General features: G+C 45.9%; 1 protein-coding gene across 3 annotated transcripts in view; it reads right to left on the reverse strand.

Moving 5' to 3' along the window:
• Window positions 1-19,526, reverse strand: part of LOC311244518 (calcium/calmodulin-dependent protein kinase type 1D-like) — a 48,103-nt gene that overhangs the window by 16,662 nt on the left and 11,915 nt on the right. For all 3 annotated transcript variants that reach the window (XM_084334065.1, XM_084334067.1, XM_084334066.1), the window contains 6 exons: window positions 10,232-10,357; window positions 9,200-9,274; window positions 7,917-8,055; window positions 5,512-5,635; window positions 4,722-4,797; window positions 1,417-1,529 (listed from right to left, as the gene is read on the reverse strand). In XM_084334065.1, coding sequence (XP_084190191.1) covers window positions 1,417-1,529; window positions 4,722-4,797; window positions 5,512-5,635; window positions 7,917-8,055; window positions 9,200-9,274; window positions 10,232-10,357 — 653 coding nt within the window. The remainder of the gene's footprint in view (window positions 1-1,416; window positions 1,530-4,721; window positions 4,798-5,511; window positions 5,636-7,916; window positions 8,056-9,199; window positions 9,275-10,231; window positions 10,358-19,526) is intronic.

Here is a 19,526-nt window from a genome sequence, read left to right on the forward strand (position 1 = left end):
GAGAGAGAGAGAGAGAGAGAGAGAGAGAGAGAGAGAGACTGTATGTACCAGCAGCACTGTATTGTGGCTGGGTGAGAGAGAGAGACAGAGAGAGAGAGAGCGAGAGAGAGAGAGAGAGAGAGAGAGAGAGAGAGAGAGAGAGAGAGAGAGAGAGAGAGAGAGAGAGACTGTATGTACCAGCAGCACTGTATTGTCGCAGGCCGCTGTCCAGGCAACTGAAAACAAAGTAAATAAACTATTTGATAGTATTTCCCATCTTTGCTGAGTAAGAGCGCTTGTGCGAAAAGGAGGACTTAAAGGCCCGTCTCCCATGTAGACCGATTTGAGTTCAGTGATTGAAACAAATAAAAAGCCCATGGGCAACAATTAATGGACGTTTTACAGTATATTATTAACACACATTATCAAACATTCTTGAAAAACAAGTTCAAGCGCATTGACACAACAAATGAAACCACCTCATCCCACGGACAATGTGGGACTAGTCTTTTTTACTTAGTAAAACACAGTTGAGAGCAGAGTTCAAGAGGCAGCAGGATGAGAGGATGAATGGACCGAGATGAGATCCGCTGTAGGTCACCTGGAGAAGGTAACCTACAAAATCAATAAGAATGAAAATATGCTGGGAAAAAGATGGGGTCTCTTTAAACTATGGAGGGGTACTAGATGACAGACAGATCAGTCTTTGAGGAAGATTTTAAGTAACATGAAACAGTGAAGTCTCGATCTACTGCTCAATTGTTGGGGAGCACCCCTTGGGCCTACAGCTACACCTACAATGAAAATTCAAGCCTTTTTACTTATTATTATAATTATTATTTTATTTTTATGCTTGTTTTTTTGTTGTTGTTTTTTTTCTCTATTATTTCATTTTAATTTATTTGCTATTATCACTGTTGTTGTTATTTTTCTTGTATATGTATGTAGGGACAAGTAGGGATGGATATTAGATGTATACCAGTCCAGGATCTATACTGCTGCTCACCCATCATTTTCTACTTCTAATTTACATGCTATACTATGTTATTTGATATACTATGTTATTTGATACTTATCTTGTCTAGCACAGTCTCTGGAGCGTAACAGTAAGAATAATTTTGTATGAAAGTATTCTGTACTTCTGTATGACAACTATTAAAGAAACTTGAAACTTGAAACTTGAAACACCCCTTTGTTTGTGTTTATGTCTCTTGTTTTTTGTATGGGTGATGGGTTAAAAAAAATAAAAAAAAATGTCAAGATTTTAAATATGCGTATGTACATTTGTGTGTGTATGTACGTATGTAAGTATGGATATGTAGAGTTATGTATGTGGGTACCGTACACATACTATACCTAAATGTAAAATGACTTTCTTTGACACAATAAAGTATAAAAAAAAGAGATGAGATCCGCCGCTGTGTTCTCGCTGCTCACCGGATTCCGAGATGTCGTCCCAGAAGGGAGAGTCGAAGTCGTACTGAGCCTTCATGATCTTGGCGAAGAGGCGCGTCTCGTTCTCCTCGTAGAAGGGGGGATATCCACAGAGCCTGCGGGGGGGGGGGAGACCAGCGAGAGACCCCCGGTGAGTTCTGGAGCCATTATAGAAACGTCTTTTCCAACAGAGACAGAAAGTAAATAATAGGGATGTCCGATATTATCGGCCGATATTGGCATTAAAATGTGATATCGGAAAATATTGCGGTATCTGTTTTCAAAAAAAGTATTATTATTTTTTTTTTTTTTTTATACATTTCTATAACCTTTATTTACCCAGGCAAGCAAGTAAGAACAAATTCAGATTTTATTTATTGTCAAAAGTATGCATAATGTTGTGTTAATTTCACAACAAGAGATATGTAATGTTAATTATAATTACCTGAAATTATTCCGTTTTTTGGGGGGGGGGGCCCTGCATATATCGGTATCGGTTGATATCGGTATCGGAAATTAAGAGTTGGACAATATCGGTATATCGCCGCGGTATCGGTAAAAAAGCCAATATCGAGCATCCCTAGTAAATAACCTAGGGCGGCTGATTGGCGCAGTGGGCAAGGCGCTCGCCACTAACGCAGGGGATGCTGGTATCGAGCCCGGCTCTCGGCGTTGCTACCGGCTTGGCCGGTCGTCATACTAACACAATTGGCAAGTGTTAGAGGGTGGGAAAGCCGGTGGGTGGGGATTGGACGTTGTGGACAGCGACTCCTACAGGTCGGTTGGTGCTCCTGTACAGCAGAATCAGGAAGTATCGGGGGGCAGCGTGAGCCTCCCACGCGTTACTCCTCGCCACTGAGAGATCGCGCTGTTCAGGTGAAAAGATGCGACAGGCTGCCTCCTCGTGTACCGGAGGCTTCTGTCCTCACTACAGCCGACAAGTGGGAGGCATGGTCGAGCAACGTTTGAGACAGGGGAGGGGAGAATTGAAGGGAGAATTGGAGAGGCGAAATTGGGATGGGAGAAAAATAGAAAATAAGGAGAAAAAGTGGATACATTTTTTTTTTAAATAAGCTGCTGCATCTCAGAGGATATTGAATTCATATAAACGGTAAACATTTTATACAACAGCTTTTATCCAAAGCGCTTTACAATTTGTTCCTCACATTTAACCCATTCACGCACACATTCACACAAGGATGGCGGAGGTCGGGCGCCCCAAGTGGCGCACCATGTAACGCGTCCTTTGCCGAATGTGCTCTCTCTCTCTCTCTCTCTCTCTCTCTCTCTCTCTCTCTCTCTCTCTCTCTCTCTCTCTCTCTCTCTCTCGCTCTCTCGCTCTCTCGCTCTCTCTCTCTCTCTCTCTCTCTCTCTCTCTCTCTCGCTCTCTCTCTCTCTCTCTCTCTCTCTACCGGACTGCCCGGTAGTAAAAACAATACAAATCTAAAATTTTTTTTAAAGGATGGCGGAGGTGACCATGCAAGGTGCCAACCTGCTCATCGGGAGCAGTTAGGGGTTAAGTGTCTCCCGGATTACCAGACGACTGCTCTACCTCCCGAGCCACTGTCATATAGTGTGTGTGTATGAATGCATATAGTCTACCCATATAACTCTGTATGATAGCATGTACAATAGTGGTGTATATACCGTATATATGTATTTATTCTTATCGTATATATATATATATTTATCCACATCTCTCTGTACATACCTGCATATAATCCCTTTTACATATATGTAGAGGCTATATCTATACTAGTAAGAGTAGGTAAGGGATATGTATAGATATACATATCCCTTACCTACTCGTACTAGTTACGCTGCTGGCCAGTATGACCTACTACCATAGTGTCTTTATACCTGTATCACTGTACATTAATTAATTAATACTACAATACTACAACGAGTACATACATCTGATTAGCACTACTACTCTGTAGTACTAATTTATACATTTTATACCCAGTTTAATCACCCGTACATTGTATATTACTGTTGCACTTTACTGTTACATTTGCACTCTGGTTGGAGGTCAAACTTCTTTTCGTTGTACTTGTGCTGCATGATGACAACACATTTTGAATCTAATTGAATCTAAAGTGTTTATTTCTGGGCTCTCGGACAGAGCGGCAGGCAAGGACGGTATGACGGGCCCTCAGTAGGACCCCTCAGCAGAACCAGACTGGCCCTTGGGCTGGTGGCCTGGCCGGGTCTATTCGAAACCCAAACGGTTCATGCATTTTTGCGAATCTGATTGGCCATTGACGTTTCTGGTCATGTGACATGTGCGCCCAATCGCTACCTAATGCCTAGTTTATCACTGGTTAAGCTTAGGCGACTCTTTCGAAGTTGGTTAAGGTTAGAGTTTGGAATCAGGGCTGGTGTTCTATCGCCCTGCTCTAAGACAAACTCTAACCTTAACCAACTTCGAAAGAGTCGCCTAAGCTTAACCGGGGAAAGAACTTGCCGTCACACGATTGGTGCGACCAGAAACATCAGTGGCCAATCAGAGCGCAAAACGCGAACGCGGAAGCATGAACCATTTGGGTTTCGAATAGACGCGGCCTGGCCTGATAAATTGGGGCAACAGTGGCTCGTCTGGTAATCGATTCCCGCCCCAAGTTGAGCAAGACACTTAACCCCTAATTGCTCCTGATGAGCAGGTGTGAGAATGTGAGGAACAAAAAATTGCACTTTGGATAAAAGCTGCTATATAAATACATCATTTACCTTTTATTCTACCATTTAAATGTGCAGAAAAGAAAAGAAAATGTCTTCTTAAAAAGTGGCCTGACTGAGGCTATATTTATATATATATATTAGTGCTGTCAATAGATAAAAAAATTATGAACTAATTAATCTCACAATTCTCTGTAATTAATCTAGATTAATCTAGATTAAAAATAGCATTTTTCTACTTAAGAGCGAAGCTTGTAACATACAGTATATTTACTTGAGTAAAATCATGGAATTAATGTAAAATCAACACAAAGAAAGTATATTTAGATTCAAAGACTATTTTAATAGCTTTCTTTGGATGCAGTTTCTCTCCTGTGAATTACAAATGTTCAACAAAACCATCAACATTGACTCTCAGCTAGACCTCCTTCTTATATCCGCGGCGAATATACTGCTGAAAGTTCAGAACGTTGACGATTGTTCACTCCATAGATGAATCTAGATTCATTTATTTGAGAGCTTTAAATTATTTAAATTAATCTCCAAAGTTAAAGCATTCATTTTGACAGCCCTAATATATATATATTTCACTCTATAATTTCCCAGTCCGGCCTGGCACTCGTACTCACAGGATGTAGGTGATGACTCCAATAGACCAGCAGTCCACTGCCTTGCTGTAGGGTTTCTGGGCCAAGACTTCAGGGGCTGGAAGTGATAAAGTCCTCGTATTGAGCGACAACTCTTTCCTCAAATCAATCACCTTCAACTGGTGACATTTTTTACAAATTCATCCAAATAGACAAAGAACTATATAACTCCCTTTGAAGTTCTTGGATGAACAGTATTTAAAAAAAATAATAATAATAATAATATTTTAACCTTACTATGTAAAATATAGTAAAACTCCACTATGTAAAAGATGTTGTTGTTTACATCCATATCTAGTTAGTAGATCCAGTAGATCCATACAATAGATCCATACAGTAGATCCAGTAGAGTAGACCCATACAGTAGATCAATACATAAGATGAATTCTAAACAGACTTATATAGGTCTTTGTCTGGGGGTCAAGGGTTCATTGGCAAGAACTATAATGTTGAGTGTGTGTGTGTGCATGTGTGCATGTGTGCATGTGTGTGTGTGTGTGTGTGTGTGTGTGTGTGTGTGTGTGTGTGTGTGTGTGTGTGTGTGTGTGTAATACCTCAGAGGAACAGCCATATGAATAATTAATGATGCTTGGCGCGTTGTGTTTTAAGACACAACATATTGTCTTACTGCGAGTTCCCCTGTTCGTCTTACGTGTCTTGACCCAGTTCTTGCCCCCATGCCGGAGGGAGCCGCACGTCATTAATACCCCAGACCCAGTTCTTGCCCCCATGCCGGAGGGAGCCGCACGTCACTCAAGACCCCAGTTCTTACCCACATATCCTGGGGTGCCGCAGGCTGTCGACATGATGCCGTTGTCCAGCATCTTGGAGAGGCCAAAGTCACTGATCATGATCTTGGAGTCCTCGTCCGGGCTGTAGTACAGCAGGTTCTCTGGCTGCACAGGGGCAAGAGGGAACAGTGTTCACATGGTACCGTGGCAGGTACCGCTCCACAGGTTAGAGAGCACAGACACATGCTGAGACCCTCTGTCTGTAGGGGCCCTGAGTATCAGACCCTCTGTGTCCACTATGTTGTCTGATACAGCCTTTAACACGTGTGTCCACTATGTTGTCTGATACAGCCTTTAACACGTGTGTTCACTATGTTGTCTGATACAGCCTTTAACACGTGTGTGTTCACTATGTTGTCTGATACAGCCTTTAACACGTGTGTGTCCACTATGTTGTCTGATACAGCCTTTAACACGTGTGTGTCCACTATGTTGTATGATACAGCCTTTAACACGTGTGTGTTCACTATGTTGTCTGATACAGCCTTTAACACGTGTGTGTCCACTATGTTGTATGATACAGCCTTTAACACGTGTGTGTTCACTATGTTGTCTGATACAGCCTTTAACACGTGTGTCCACTATGTACCTTGAGGTCTCTTTAACACGTGTGTCCACTATGTACCTTAAGGTCTCTTTAACACGTGTGTCCACTATGTACCTTAATGTCTCTTTAACACACGTGTGTCCACTATGTACCTTAAGGTCTCTTTAACACGTGTGTCCACTATGTACCTTAAGGTCTCTTTAACACACATGTGTCCACTATGTACCTTGAGGTCTCTTTAACACACGTGTGTCCACTATGTACCTTAAGGTCTCTTTAACACACGTGTGTCCACTATGTACCTTAAGGTCTCTTTAACACACGTGTGTCCACTATGTACCTTAAGGTCTCTTTAACACGTGTGTCCACTATGTACCTTGAGGTCTCTTTAACACGTGTGTCCACTATGTACCTTAAGGTCTCTTTAACACGTGTGTCCACTATGTACCTTAAGGTCTCTTTAACACGTGTGTCCACTATGTACCTTGAGGTCTCTTTAATACGTGTGTCCACTATGTACCTTGAGGTCTCTTTAACACGTGTGTCAGCGGCATGCGTGTCCTGTGGCTGGCGGAAGTTGTCAGTGAGCGGATTTCTCCGGGGATGCAGCTGGACCCTATTGAGCTAGCCAGACGTCCACAGCTAACATAGCTCCGCCCGTTAGCTTCGTGTCAATAGCTAACCGGCCGTCCCCAGCTAACATAGCTCCGCCCGTTAGCTTCGTGTCAATAGCTAACCGGCCGTCCCCAGCTAACATAGCTCCGCCTGTTAGCCCCGCTACAGTAGCTAACCAGACGCTCACTGCTAGACTAGGCTCCAGGTTCAGGGTGAGCCTAGTAACTGAGACGGACCAGATGTCCCAAGATAGTCAGGTCCACTATGTACCTTGAGGTCTCTGTGCACGACGTTACTCAGGTGCAGGTAGCTCCACTATGTACCTTGAGGTCTCTGTGCACGACGTTACTCAGGTGCAGTTAGCTCCACTATGTACCTTGAGGTCTCTGTGCACGACGTTACTCAGGTGCAGTTAGCTCCACTATGTACCTTGAGGTCTCTGTGCACAACGTTACTCAGGTGCAGGTAGCTCCACTATGTACCTTGAGGTCTCTGTGCACGACGTTACTCAGGTGCAGGTAGCTCCACTATGTACCTTGAGGTCTCTGTGCACGACGTTACTCAGGTGCAGTTAGCTCCACTATGTACCTTGAGGTCTCTGTGCACGACGTTACTCAGGTGCAGTTAGCTCCACTATGTACCTTGAGGTCTCTGTGCACGACGTTACTCAGGTGCAGTTAGCTCCACTATGTACCTTGAGGTCTCTGTGCACGACGTTACTCAGGTGCAGTTAGCTCCACTATGTACCTTGAGGTCTCTGTGCACGACGTTACTCAGGTGCAGGTAGCTCCACTATGTACCTTGAGGTCTCTGTGCACGACGTTACTCAGGTGCAGTTAGCTCCACTATGTACCTTGAGGTCTCTGTGCACGACGTTACTCAGGTGCAGGTAGCTCCACTATGTACCTTGAGGTCTCTGTGCACGACGTTACTCAGGTGCAGTTAGCTCCACTATGTACCTTGAGGTCTCTGTGCACGACGTTACTCAGGTGCAGGTAGCTCCACTATGTACCTTGAGGTCTCTGTGCACGACGTTACTCAGGTGCAGGTAGCTCCACTATGTACCTTGAGGTCTCTGTGCACGACGTTACTCAGGTGCAGGTAGCTCCACTATGTACCTTGAGGTCTCTGTGCACGACGTTACTCAGGTGCAGGTAGCTCCACTATGTACCTTGAGGTCTCTGTGCACGACGTTACTCAGGTGCAGGTAGCTCCACTATGTACCTTGAGGTCTCTGTGCACGACGTTACTCAGGTGCAGGTAGCTGACAGCCTGCAGCACCTGCTGGATCACTCCGCTGGCGTCCTGCTCCGAATACATCCCCCGGTCCAGGATCCGGTCGAACAGCTCCCCCCCCGAGACGCTGTCGGAGACAGAGACGAACACCATTGAAACAAATAATAATAATAAAAATACCTAAAGATAAAGCGTCCTGAGTAAAAAAAAAAAAAAAATCATAGCTGTTTTCACAAAATTGTAAAATCTTTAATTGTTCAAATGATTTGTTCTAAAATAAATAAATAAATAAATAAAATAAAGAGGCCATAACTTGAAATAATGGACTTTGACAAAAACAATGCTGATTTCTTTTGCACATAATCTCACACACGTTCAAAAACACTACATTATTTACAGCACAATGAAACGCTAAGGTAGCAGCCCCGACTCCCGATAAGAAGGTATTGCTCTCTACATCATTTCACGATGCTGTTGTAATGAACACGACACAAGGATTCAATGTCTCCGGTGACATCACTGGTGTGGACACATTCAAAACTCAATTTACTCTCAGTGACAGTCAAACTAAATGAATGTGTTAAGAAAAACTGTTTAGACTTTTTGAACGTGTGTGAGATTATGTGCAAAATAAATCAGCATTGTGTTTTTTTTTTTTTTTTGGTGAAGTGCCCCTTTAAACTGAACCCCTACCTCATAGCTCAGCCACCTGAGTTCACATGCTGCGTTTCTCTATTTTAAAACTTTTTTTATCCACTTTTTCTCCTTATTTTTCTATCATCCCAATTTCGCCTCGCCAATTCTCCTAGACTGTGCCTCCCACTGGTCGGCTGCAGTGAGGACCAAGCCTTGCATCACGTGTCCCCTCCGGTACATGAGGAGGCAGCCGTCGCATCTTTTCACCTGCACAGCGCGATCTCTCAGTGGCCAGGAGTAACGCGTGGGAGGCTCACGCTGCCCCCGATACTTCCTGATTCTGCTGTACAGGCGCACCAACCGACCTGTAGGAGTCGCCGTCCACAACGTCCGATCCCCATCCACCCACCGGCTTTCCCACCCTCTAACACTGCCAATTGTGTTAGTATGAACGACCGGCCAAGCCGGTAGCAACGCCCAGAGCTGGGCTCTCGAACCCAGCATCTCCTGCGTTAGTGGCGAGCGCCTTGCCCACTGCGCCACTTAGCCGCCTCCTGCGTTTCTCTATTTGTTAAGGTGTTCCAGGCATTGGACCCTCTAACCAGATCGTCTGGTGGTAAAAATTGAAAACTCACAGCTCCATGACGATGTAGTAATGACTCCGACTCTCATAGAAATCCTCCAACCCCACGATGTTCTCGTGTTGGAGCCTGAGAGAGAGAAGAAAGAGGAACCGTTGAAACCACCGCCCGCAGTTTTAATCACCTGTACCTTGTATATTACGGTTGCACTTTACCGTTTACACATTTGCACTCCGGTTGGATGCCAAACTTATTTTCATTGTACTGTACTTGTACTGCATCATCGAATAGGACTATAGCCATATCACAGTCTAGCCTATAGCCTATACACAGTACGAAAAAAAGCTGCAAGAAAACGGTTCATGTCCGGCATCAATGGTTGCCAAATACTTACTGTCAAATTACAGTAAAATCAAATACATTTACAGATTACAACCTTTATTTAATAATGGTTCATATTTTGACAAAAAGGTAATTTACTGTATTTTTATGGCATTTACACTTAAAGTAGAAAAACAAAAGTAATCTGTAAAATAAATTAAATAATACAGTGAATTTCCCGTGAAAAAACACTTGTATTTATTTTACAGTGTATAGCCTAACCACCTAGCTCTCACCACAGAACACATTATACAGTATGTCTCCATGCAGAGACTGCTGTGGACATTTAGGGAGGATCGCGCTACTTGAAACGAGGATATTTCATATACGCATAGTATGTTCACTATGTTGTCTATAAAGTCTTTAAAATGTGTGTTCAGTCAGTGTTCACTGCGTCGTCTATACAGCCTTTAAAAAGAGGATTGCGCTGCTTGAAAGGAAGATATTTCATATAGAGAAGGACTCGACAGCAGTACCCTCAGAACCCCGGGGGGTGGAGCTACCAGCGGGGAAGGACATCAAGGCCCACTATCACTACTAGCTAAGTGACACTGTCGGTAACGAGAATGCCCTCTGGAACAGGCACGGGGGGGGGGGGGGGCAAGGCCGAAAAAACAAATCTATCCCCTGCTAAAGTGCGACGACCTGAAGCGGCATTAATCCAAATAATGATTTAAAGACAAGACGGAGCAGATGATGACGTACTTCCTCAACACGGCGATCTCGTTCTCCAGGTTGAGGTCCTTCTTCTGCTTCTTCTTGACACACTTCATGGCGTACAGGTTCCCCGTCTTCCTCTCCTTCACCATGTAGACCTCTGAGAAGGCCCCCCTGAGAGAGACACGCGCGCACACACACACACCACACACACACACACACACACACACACACACACACACACACACACACACACACACACACACACACACACACACACACACACACACACACACACACACACACACACACACACACACACACACACACACACACACACACACACACACACACACACACACACACACACACACACACACACACACACACACACACACACACACACACACACACACACACACACACACACACACACACACACACACACACACACACACACACACACACACACACACACACACACACACACACACACACACACACACACACACACACACACACACACACACACACACGCTCGGTGAGAATTACTCACCAGACCGTTACACTGTGTAATTACAGGGAGAAACTGGAGGAGATGTCATGAGGTCCACAGACACACACACAGACACACACACACACACAGACACACACACACACACAGACACACACACACACACAGACACACACACACACACATCACACACACCGAGAGGGAGCGAGTCTCTCTCCTGTCATTAGGATACCGGGGCTCTCTCACATTTTCCACAGTGTATTTCTTAATATAAACCCGCAGCAGCACTTAGTCACACAGGCCTCCCTCCAGGGGGGCTCATTAGCCTGGTTCCCGCCGTGACGACCAGCGACAGCTACGACTTCATCATCCTCCCTGAATCAGACACGGATTCTCCTCCCGAGAGACGGAATCCGTGTGATGGATAAAAGTGCCGCTATAGTTTGTGTATTCTATTATAGTTTTATTTGGGGCTGACCCCTATTAGTCGAATAGGAATAGTCGACTAATCGGTCGAAAGGAGCCGTAGTCGACTGCCAACCTCTTAGTCGAATAAAAAAATATATATATATTTTTTAAATATATATATTTTTTATCATTCTTTCCAAAAGAAAAGAGGCCTAGAAGCGCGGCTAACGCTAATGGAACGCATACCAGAGACTAACTGCCTACGAAAACAGGCACAGAGGCACTGAAAGAGGATTTCACCCGTCTAATGAACACACTAGACTAGACAAATATCAAGATGTATCCATCAGTGGACCAATTGCATGCTTTCTCAGAGGACAAGAAGCCTTCCGTCGACTCCTTCAGACATTAAGCACCCCCCACAGCCCAAATGGAATGTTAAAAAAAATATTATACTTTCTTTTTTAGTCGACTAATAGTCGACTATCTGCAAATTTCGGACAATCATAGTCGACTATCCAAATCCTTAGTCGGGGACAGCCCTAGTTTTATTTGATTCAGGCGTATGATGCTCACTAGCATCGCTGTATGGCCTCTTATCAAGGTCCCGACATGCTGTGTTTGTTTAGCCTATAAAGTGAGTGACGGGAGGATTAGCGCTGTCTTTGTCCCACGTCTAGAGACAAAACAGGAAGAATAAAAGGTTAAATTAATATCTATGGGGGGGGGGGGGTTGTGTGGCTTAAGAGCTCACATGTTACATAGCGAGGGCTTATTGTGTTCCGTCTCGTCCTATCATCTGTCCTGAGAGACAAAAGACTGGTGTCTCGTGCTACAATCTGTCCTGAGAGACAAAAGACTGGTGTCTCGTGCTACAATCTGTCCTGAGAGACAAAAGACTGGTGTCTCGTGCTACAATCTGTCCTGAGAGACAAAAGACTGGTGTCTCGTGCTACAATCTGTCCTGAGAGACAAAAGACTGGTGTCTCGTGCTACAATCTGTCCTGAGAGACAAAAGACTGGTGTCTCGTGCTACAATCTGTCCTGAGAGACAAAAGACTGGTGTCTCGTGCTACAATCTGTCCTGAGAGACAAAAGACTGGTGTCTCGTGCTACAATCTGTCCTGAGAGACAAAAGACTGGTGTCTCGTGCTACAATCTGTCCTGAGAGACAAAAGACTGGTGTCTCGTGCTACAATCTGTCCTGAGAGACAAAAGACTGGTGTCTCGTGCTACAATCTGTCCTGAGAGACAAAAGACTGGTGTCTCGTGCTACAATCTGTCCTGAGAGACAAAAGACTGGTGTCTCGTGCTACAATCTGTCCTGAGAGACAAAAGACTGGTGTCTCGTGCTACAATCTGTCCTGAGAGACAAAAGACTGGTGTCTCGTGCTACAATCTGTCCTGAGAGACAAAAGACTGGTGTCTCGTGCTACAATCTGTCCTGAGAGACAAAAGACTGGTGTCTCGTGCTACAATCTGTCCTGAGAGACAAAAGACTGGTGTCTCGTGCTACAATCTGTCCTGAGAGACAAAAGACTGGTGTCTCGTGCTACAATCTGTCCTGAGAGACAAGACTATGTTTTACATAACTTAGTACATATCCCTCTATGTTTCTCTTACTCTGCTACTAGTTTTAGTGCTCTTTTGACTCCTTGCTAGCTTTAGTCTTGCCTATTTTTTATTCTTTCTTCCTTTACTCTTGCTAGTTTTTATGTTCCTTTCAAATGTAGCGCTTTGAGGGCGGCTGGGTGGCGCAGCGGACATTGCACTCGTCACCAACGCAAGAGACACCGGGTTCAAATCCGGCTGTCGGCGTTGCCTCCGGCTTGGGCCAGCCGTCATACTGGCTCAATTGGCAGAGTCAGCGGGTGGAAGTCGATGGGTGGTAATCTGGACGTTGTGGACAGCGACTCCTACAGGTCGGTTGGCGGACGCCTGCACAGCAGAGACAGGAAATGGCGGGGGGTAGCGTGAGCCTCCCACATGTTACACCTCGCCACTGAGAGTCCGCGCTGGCAGGTGAAAAGATGTGACGGGCTGCCTCCTCGTGTGCCGGAGGGGACACGTGATGCAAGGCTTCTATCCTCCCTACGACCGACCTGTGGGGGGCATATGCGAGCAACGTTCAAGACAGGGGAGGGGAGAATTGGAAACAGTGAAATTGGGATGGGAGAAAAATAGAAAAATGAGGAGAAAAAGTGGATACAAAAAATAAAAATTGCGCTTTGAGATTTGCTCCACAATTATAAAGCGCATTACAAATAAAATATATTATTATTATTATTATTATTATTATTATTATTATTATTATTATTATTATTATTATTATTATTATTATTATTATTATTATTATTATTATTATTATTATTATTATTATTGTGTGCGTGTGTGTGCGCTCATGTGTGTGTGTGTGTGTCTATACAGCCTTTAAAATGTGTGTTCACTATGTTGCAAAAACAAAACAGGAGGAATAAAGGGTTAAATTAATATCTAAGGGCGGGGGGGTTGTTGTGTGGCTTAAGGGGCTCGCATGTTACACCGCAGGGGCTTATTGTGCTGCTCTGTTCCAGCCTCCTGCTGCTATCTTCAGCCCTGGCTGCGAATAGGTGTCCTGGCCAGGAGGATTAAAAGAGCCTGATCCCTTTACGTAATGGACACTGTCCCTGGCGGAGCTGTGGTCCAGGGCGTGATGAAGCTCCGAGACGGTGAAGAAGGAGGAGGAGGAGGCCGGGACGTCCCGAGCGCAGGGGGGGGGGGGGGGTCAAAGCCACGGCTCAAGGTCGTAGGTCACGGGACTGAGACACAGACAAAGAGGGACAGTACACTGGCGCTTATCCGCGAGGCTGTGGTGGTGTGGCACGGACGCAGAGAAGGCCGAGGAATAATCTGTTCCACCGCGTAGATCAGCGCGAGCGGCGCTCACGTTCCTGGAGACTTGTGTCTTAGCCAGGGCACGAGGGCGCTGAGGAACACTGCCGTGACGGGGGGGTGGTGTAAATGTACGCTGCTGCCTACACGGCATTAAGGGGGAACTATCTTATAAATGGCCTTTTTAAGTGTTTAGCATTGTTTCCTAGCTATGTGAACTTATATTAATATGATCTATGTCTCAAAATTCTCATATTGGCGCATTCTTCCAATTCTCCTCTCACAATATTCACCCTCACTGAACTGAGTCGTTTGAAAATGTGCCTATATGTGATGTCATATAGTCACTGCTGCAAGTTAATGTTCAGGCGAAGACGACGCTCCGCAGTGGTTTAGGTGGCACCTGCAGCCCAGGCTCAAAACAGCTTGAGATCTTGAGGTAGAAAAATGCTGTTTTTGAGGACTTGATTAGAAATACAAAACAATGAATAAAAAATATATATATATTACAGAGGTGTTCCATAGACTCACAGGAATTGTGTAAAAGTGCCCAAATAGTGAAAGAAATAGTAAAATAGTTCCCCTTTAAGGACGTTGATTCGTTGACTCCACGCGTTTCATTTTGAGGGCCGTGGTCGCGGGGAAACGCAGTGGGAAGCGCGGGGGGTTATTTCCCACGCGGCACGTTTTCATGACATTAGTCGAGGGCTTAAGGGTTTTTCATTCACAGTGTTTTCCGTCATAATATTGTAGGATATTATTACAAGGCGACCTGAGACTCCAGCTACGTACCGCACACACACAAGATGGCCTCGTCGGCCATTAAGAGTAAAAAAGACTGGCATGTGTCTTATGGACTACATTAAGTCTCTCTGTGTGTGTGTGTGCTTGTGTGTGTGTGTGTGTGTGTGTGTGTGTGTGTGTGTGTGTGTGTGTGTGTGTGTGTGTGTGTGTGTGTGTGTGCGTGTGCATGTGTGTGTGTGTCTGTGTGTGTGTGTGTGTCTGTGTGTATGTGTCTGTGTCTGTGTGTGTCTGTGTCTGTGTGTGTGTGTGTCTGTATCTGCGTGTGTGTGTGTCTGTGTGTGTGTGTCTGTGTCTGTGTGTGTGTGTGTCTGTGTGTGTGTGTGTCTGTGTGTATGTGTCTGTGTCTGTGTGCATGTGTGTGAGTGTCTGTGTGTATGTGTCTGTGTCTGTGTCTGTGTGTGTGTGTGTCTGTGTGTGTGTGTGTCTGTATCTGCGTGTGTGTCTGTATCTGCATGTGTGGGCCTATAAAGAAAAAAAAAGAGTCCAAAAATGTTCCACATTTCATACAGTTTCTGTTGTTATAGCAAGCAATACATTTTTATCTATTACCTATCTAATATTTTAATCTTAAGAATTATAATTCAATTACGGGAATCAGAGACTTGTTGTCCATAGAGCCTTTAAAATGTGTGTTCAAGCCGGGGCGGTCAGGTGGCGTAGCGGAGACTGCGTTCGTCACCAACGCCGGAGATGCTGGGTTCGAGCCCAGCTCCCGGCGTCGTCACCAGCTTGGCTGGCCGTTCACACTAATACAATTGGCAGTGGTAGGGGGTGGGGAAAGCTGGCGGGTGGGTCCTGGGCGTTGTGGACAGCGACCCCTACAGTTCGGTCGGGGCGCCTGCTCAGCGAGGGTAGGATCTGGAGGGAGGTAGTGTGACCTTCCACACGTTACACTCTCCCGGTGAGAGTCCGCGCTGCCAGGCTGGCTGCCGGCTGGCTGCACATGCGTCGGAGGAAAGCATGTGACAGTCTCCGGCCTCTCGGACCAACAGTAGGGGGGGGTGCGCAACAACCAGGAAGGGGGTTGTGAATTGGCATAACGACTAAACAGTGGGATGGGAGAAAAATCGGAAAAAGGAGGGGGAAAAAAGATAAAAAAAAATTAAAATAAAAAAAAATTGTGTTCACTATGTTGTCCATAGAGCCTTTAAAATGTGCACCACACACAAATGGTCTTAGAAAACCCCCAGAAAAGACGCAAAGACCAAGGCGACTCACGCTGCGACACCACAGCACGTCACGTCTCCCCCCCCCCATCCCCCGAGCCACACGCGGACCTCAAGAGGAATGATCAATCAAACAAACGGTTTGAAATACTGAACGCTACAGACAGACAGGAAGGAAGGGTCCTCCTCACTGCCAGACTGAAGAGACCGACAGGAAGGTAGGGCTGAGCCCAAACGTTCAAACGTTCAAAAACCTTCGTTCGTTACGTTGGCATTCGAATTCTAAATCAACATTTGAATTTTTTAATTTTTAATAAAATAAAATAAAGATAAATAACAAATGTCTATTCATTCTGTTCAAACCAATGGGGTTTTTCTTCACGGTTGCAGATAAAGATTAGGCGCTACACTAATATTATAGTATTAAAAGACACTGATGAGTTATATTCATTAGAAAGTTGATTTAGTTGGGCTGGCGGGGCTTCTCCCTGGGCTGGGTCTGGGGCTGGAAAGTTGATTTAATTGAAAAAAATTGAAAAAGACTCATTTAATCAGATTAATCACTTTATTCAAATCGAGGATTTAGTTTGAGGATATTTATAAAAATAAAATAAAAATGATTAAAATGTATTATTTTTTTTTTAAATATATATAAAAAAAATTTTGATCCACTTTTTCTCCCATTTTTCTATATTTTCTCCCATCCCAATTTCGTATCATCCAATTCAACCCTCCCCTGTCACGAACGCTGTTTCTTGCCTCCCACAAGCCGGCTGCAATGTGGACTAAGTCATACATAGCACAAGTCCCCTCCGGTACTTGAGGTAACAGCAGTCGCATCTTTTCACCTGCGCAGCTCGATCTCTCAGTGGCGAGGAGTAACGCGTGGGAGGCTCACGCTGCCCCCGACACTTCCTGATTCTACTGCGCAGGCGCACCAACCGACCTGTAGGAGTCGCTGTCCACAACGCCCGATCCCCACCCTTCAGTTTCCCTCCCCGTAATACGGCCAATGTGTATTAGTACGGACGACCAGCTAAACTGAAAACAATGTGGAGAGCTGGATTCGAACACGCGAATCCTAGCGTCTCCACACTGGTGGCGAGTGCCTTGCCCACTACACCACCTAGCCGCCCAAATATATATACATTTTTTATTAAAAACGAAGGTTCGAACGTTCGTTCGAAAAACCCTGACGAAGTTCGAATCCCAAAAAAATCCCCAAAAACAGGCTTCGGGGACAGACAGACAGGAAGCGTCCTCCTCACTGCCAGACTGAAGGGACAGACAGACAGACAGACAGACAGACAGACAGACAGACAGACAGACAGACAGACAGGAAGCGTCCTCCTCACTGCCAGACTGAAGGGACAGACAGACAGACAGACAGACAGACAGACAGACAGACAGACAGACAGACAGACAGACAGGAAGCGTACTCCTCACTGCCAGACTGAAGGGACAGACAGACAGACAGACAGACAGACAGACAGACAGACAGGAAGCGTCCTCCTCACTGCCAGACTGAAGGGACAGACAGACAGACAGACAGACAGACAGACAGACAGGAAGCGTCCTCCTCACTGCCAGACTGAAGGGACAGACAGACAGACAGACAGACAGACAGACAGACAGACAGACAGACAGACAGACAGACAGGAAGCGTCCTCCTCACTGCCAGACTGAAGGGACAGACAGACAGACAGACAGACAGACAGACAGACAGACAGACAGACAGACAGACAGACAGACAGACATACAGACAGACAGACAGACAGACAGACAGACAGACAGGAAGCGTCCTCCTCACTGCCAGACTGAAGGGACAGACAGACAGACAGACAGACAGACAGACAGACAGACAGACAGACAGACAGACAGGAAGCGTCCTCCTCACTGCCAGACTGAAGGGACAGACAGACAGACAGACAGACAGACAGACAGACAGACAGACAGACAGACAGACAGACAGACAGACAGACAGGAAGCATCCTCCTCACTGCCAGACTGAAGGGACAGACAGACAGACAGACAGACAGACAGACAGACAGACAGACAGACAGACAGACAGACAGACAGACAGGAAGCGTCCTCCTCACTGCCAGACTGAAGGGACAGACAGACAGACAGACAGACAGACAGACAGACAGACAGACAGACAGACAGACAGACAGACAGACAGACAGGAAGCATCCTCCTCACTGCCAGACTGAAGGGACAGACAGACAGACAGACAGACAGACAGACAGACAGACAGACAGACAGGAAGCGTCCTCCTCACTGCCAGACTGAAGGGACAGACAGACAGACAGACAGACAGACAGACAGACAGACAGACAGACAGACAGACAGACAGACAGACAGACAAACAGGAAGCGTCCTCCTCACTGCCAGACTGAAGGGACAGACAGACAGACAGACAGACAGACAGACAGACAGACAGACAGACAGACAGACAGACAGACAGACAGACAGACAGACAGACAGACAGACAGACAAACAGGAAGCGTCCTCCTCACTGCCAGACTGAAGGGACAGACAGACAGACAGACAGACAGACAGACAGACAGACAGACAGACAGACAGACAGACAGACAGACAGACAGACAGACAGACAGACAGACAGACAGACAGACAGACAGACAGACAGACAGACAGACAGACAGGAAGCGTCCTCCTCACTGCCAGACTGAAGGGACATGAGTGAAATGAGTGCATGCATCACTTTCCTGACAATTGGCCTTGATCTCAAGCCCGCCATCTTTTCTCGATCCTCCAATTACTCCAACCCTGGCTTCAAGGGGGGGGGGGGGGGGGTTGAGAAAAAAGGGGGCGGGACTTGAGATCAAGGTCAATTATGGAAGAAAGATGATAAAGTGGAGAAGGGATGAATGAAAGGAAGAGAGAGGAGGAGGAGGAGGAGGAGGAGGAGGAGGACACGGGGGTTAACCCTTTCACTGCCGCACTACCAAGCGGTTAACCCTTTCACTGCGACAATGCACGCAAGGTTAACCCTTTCACTGCCACACACACAACAGCGGGTTAACCAACCCTAACCGTCGGTAGTGTGACAGTAAAGGGTTATTAACCTGCTGTAGTAGTGTGGCAGTGAAAGGGTTAATAAGCGTGGCCCCTGGAGACGATGTATCTGATGTTTTGTTTCCTACAGTTGATGAGGCCCTCGGAGAGAGAGCGGCTCTATTAACACACTTCCTACGCAAGCGCTCCACGTCCCAGCGGACCACACAGACGGTACAAAGGAAGAGAGGCGGACGGGGGGGGGGGGGGGGGGGGAACTACATAGTACACCAGGGAGCGAGCACAAGACGCCCGATCCTCCTCCTCCTGACGTCTTCATCGAGGACGACGACGACGGTGTCGTCTCCGGCTCGGATCAGAGGCAGGCGGCAGGTTTTTTTTTTATCAAAGTGACGGATCGAATCGAAAAAAGGACGCTGCTTGGATCTCTGGCTGAGTGTCGAGTAGTAGAGGAGCGTTAAAAAGCTCCCTTCCGTCCTTTCAGCTGTTTTATATAATTCTATTCTATTCTACTGTGCTTCTATTTTTAACTTAGTTGATA

Source organism: Notolepis coatsorum (assembly GCF_963971535.1).
Source record: "Notolepis coatsorum genome assembly, chromosome: 17".
NCBI classification, from domain to species: domain Eukaryota; kingdom Metazoa; phylum Chordata; class Actinopteri; order Aulopiformes; family Paralepididae; genus Notolepis; species Notolepis coatsorum.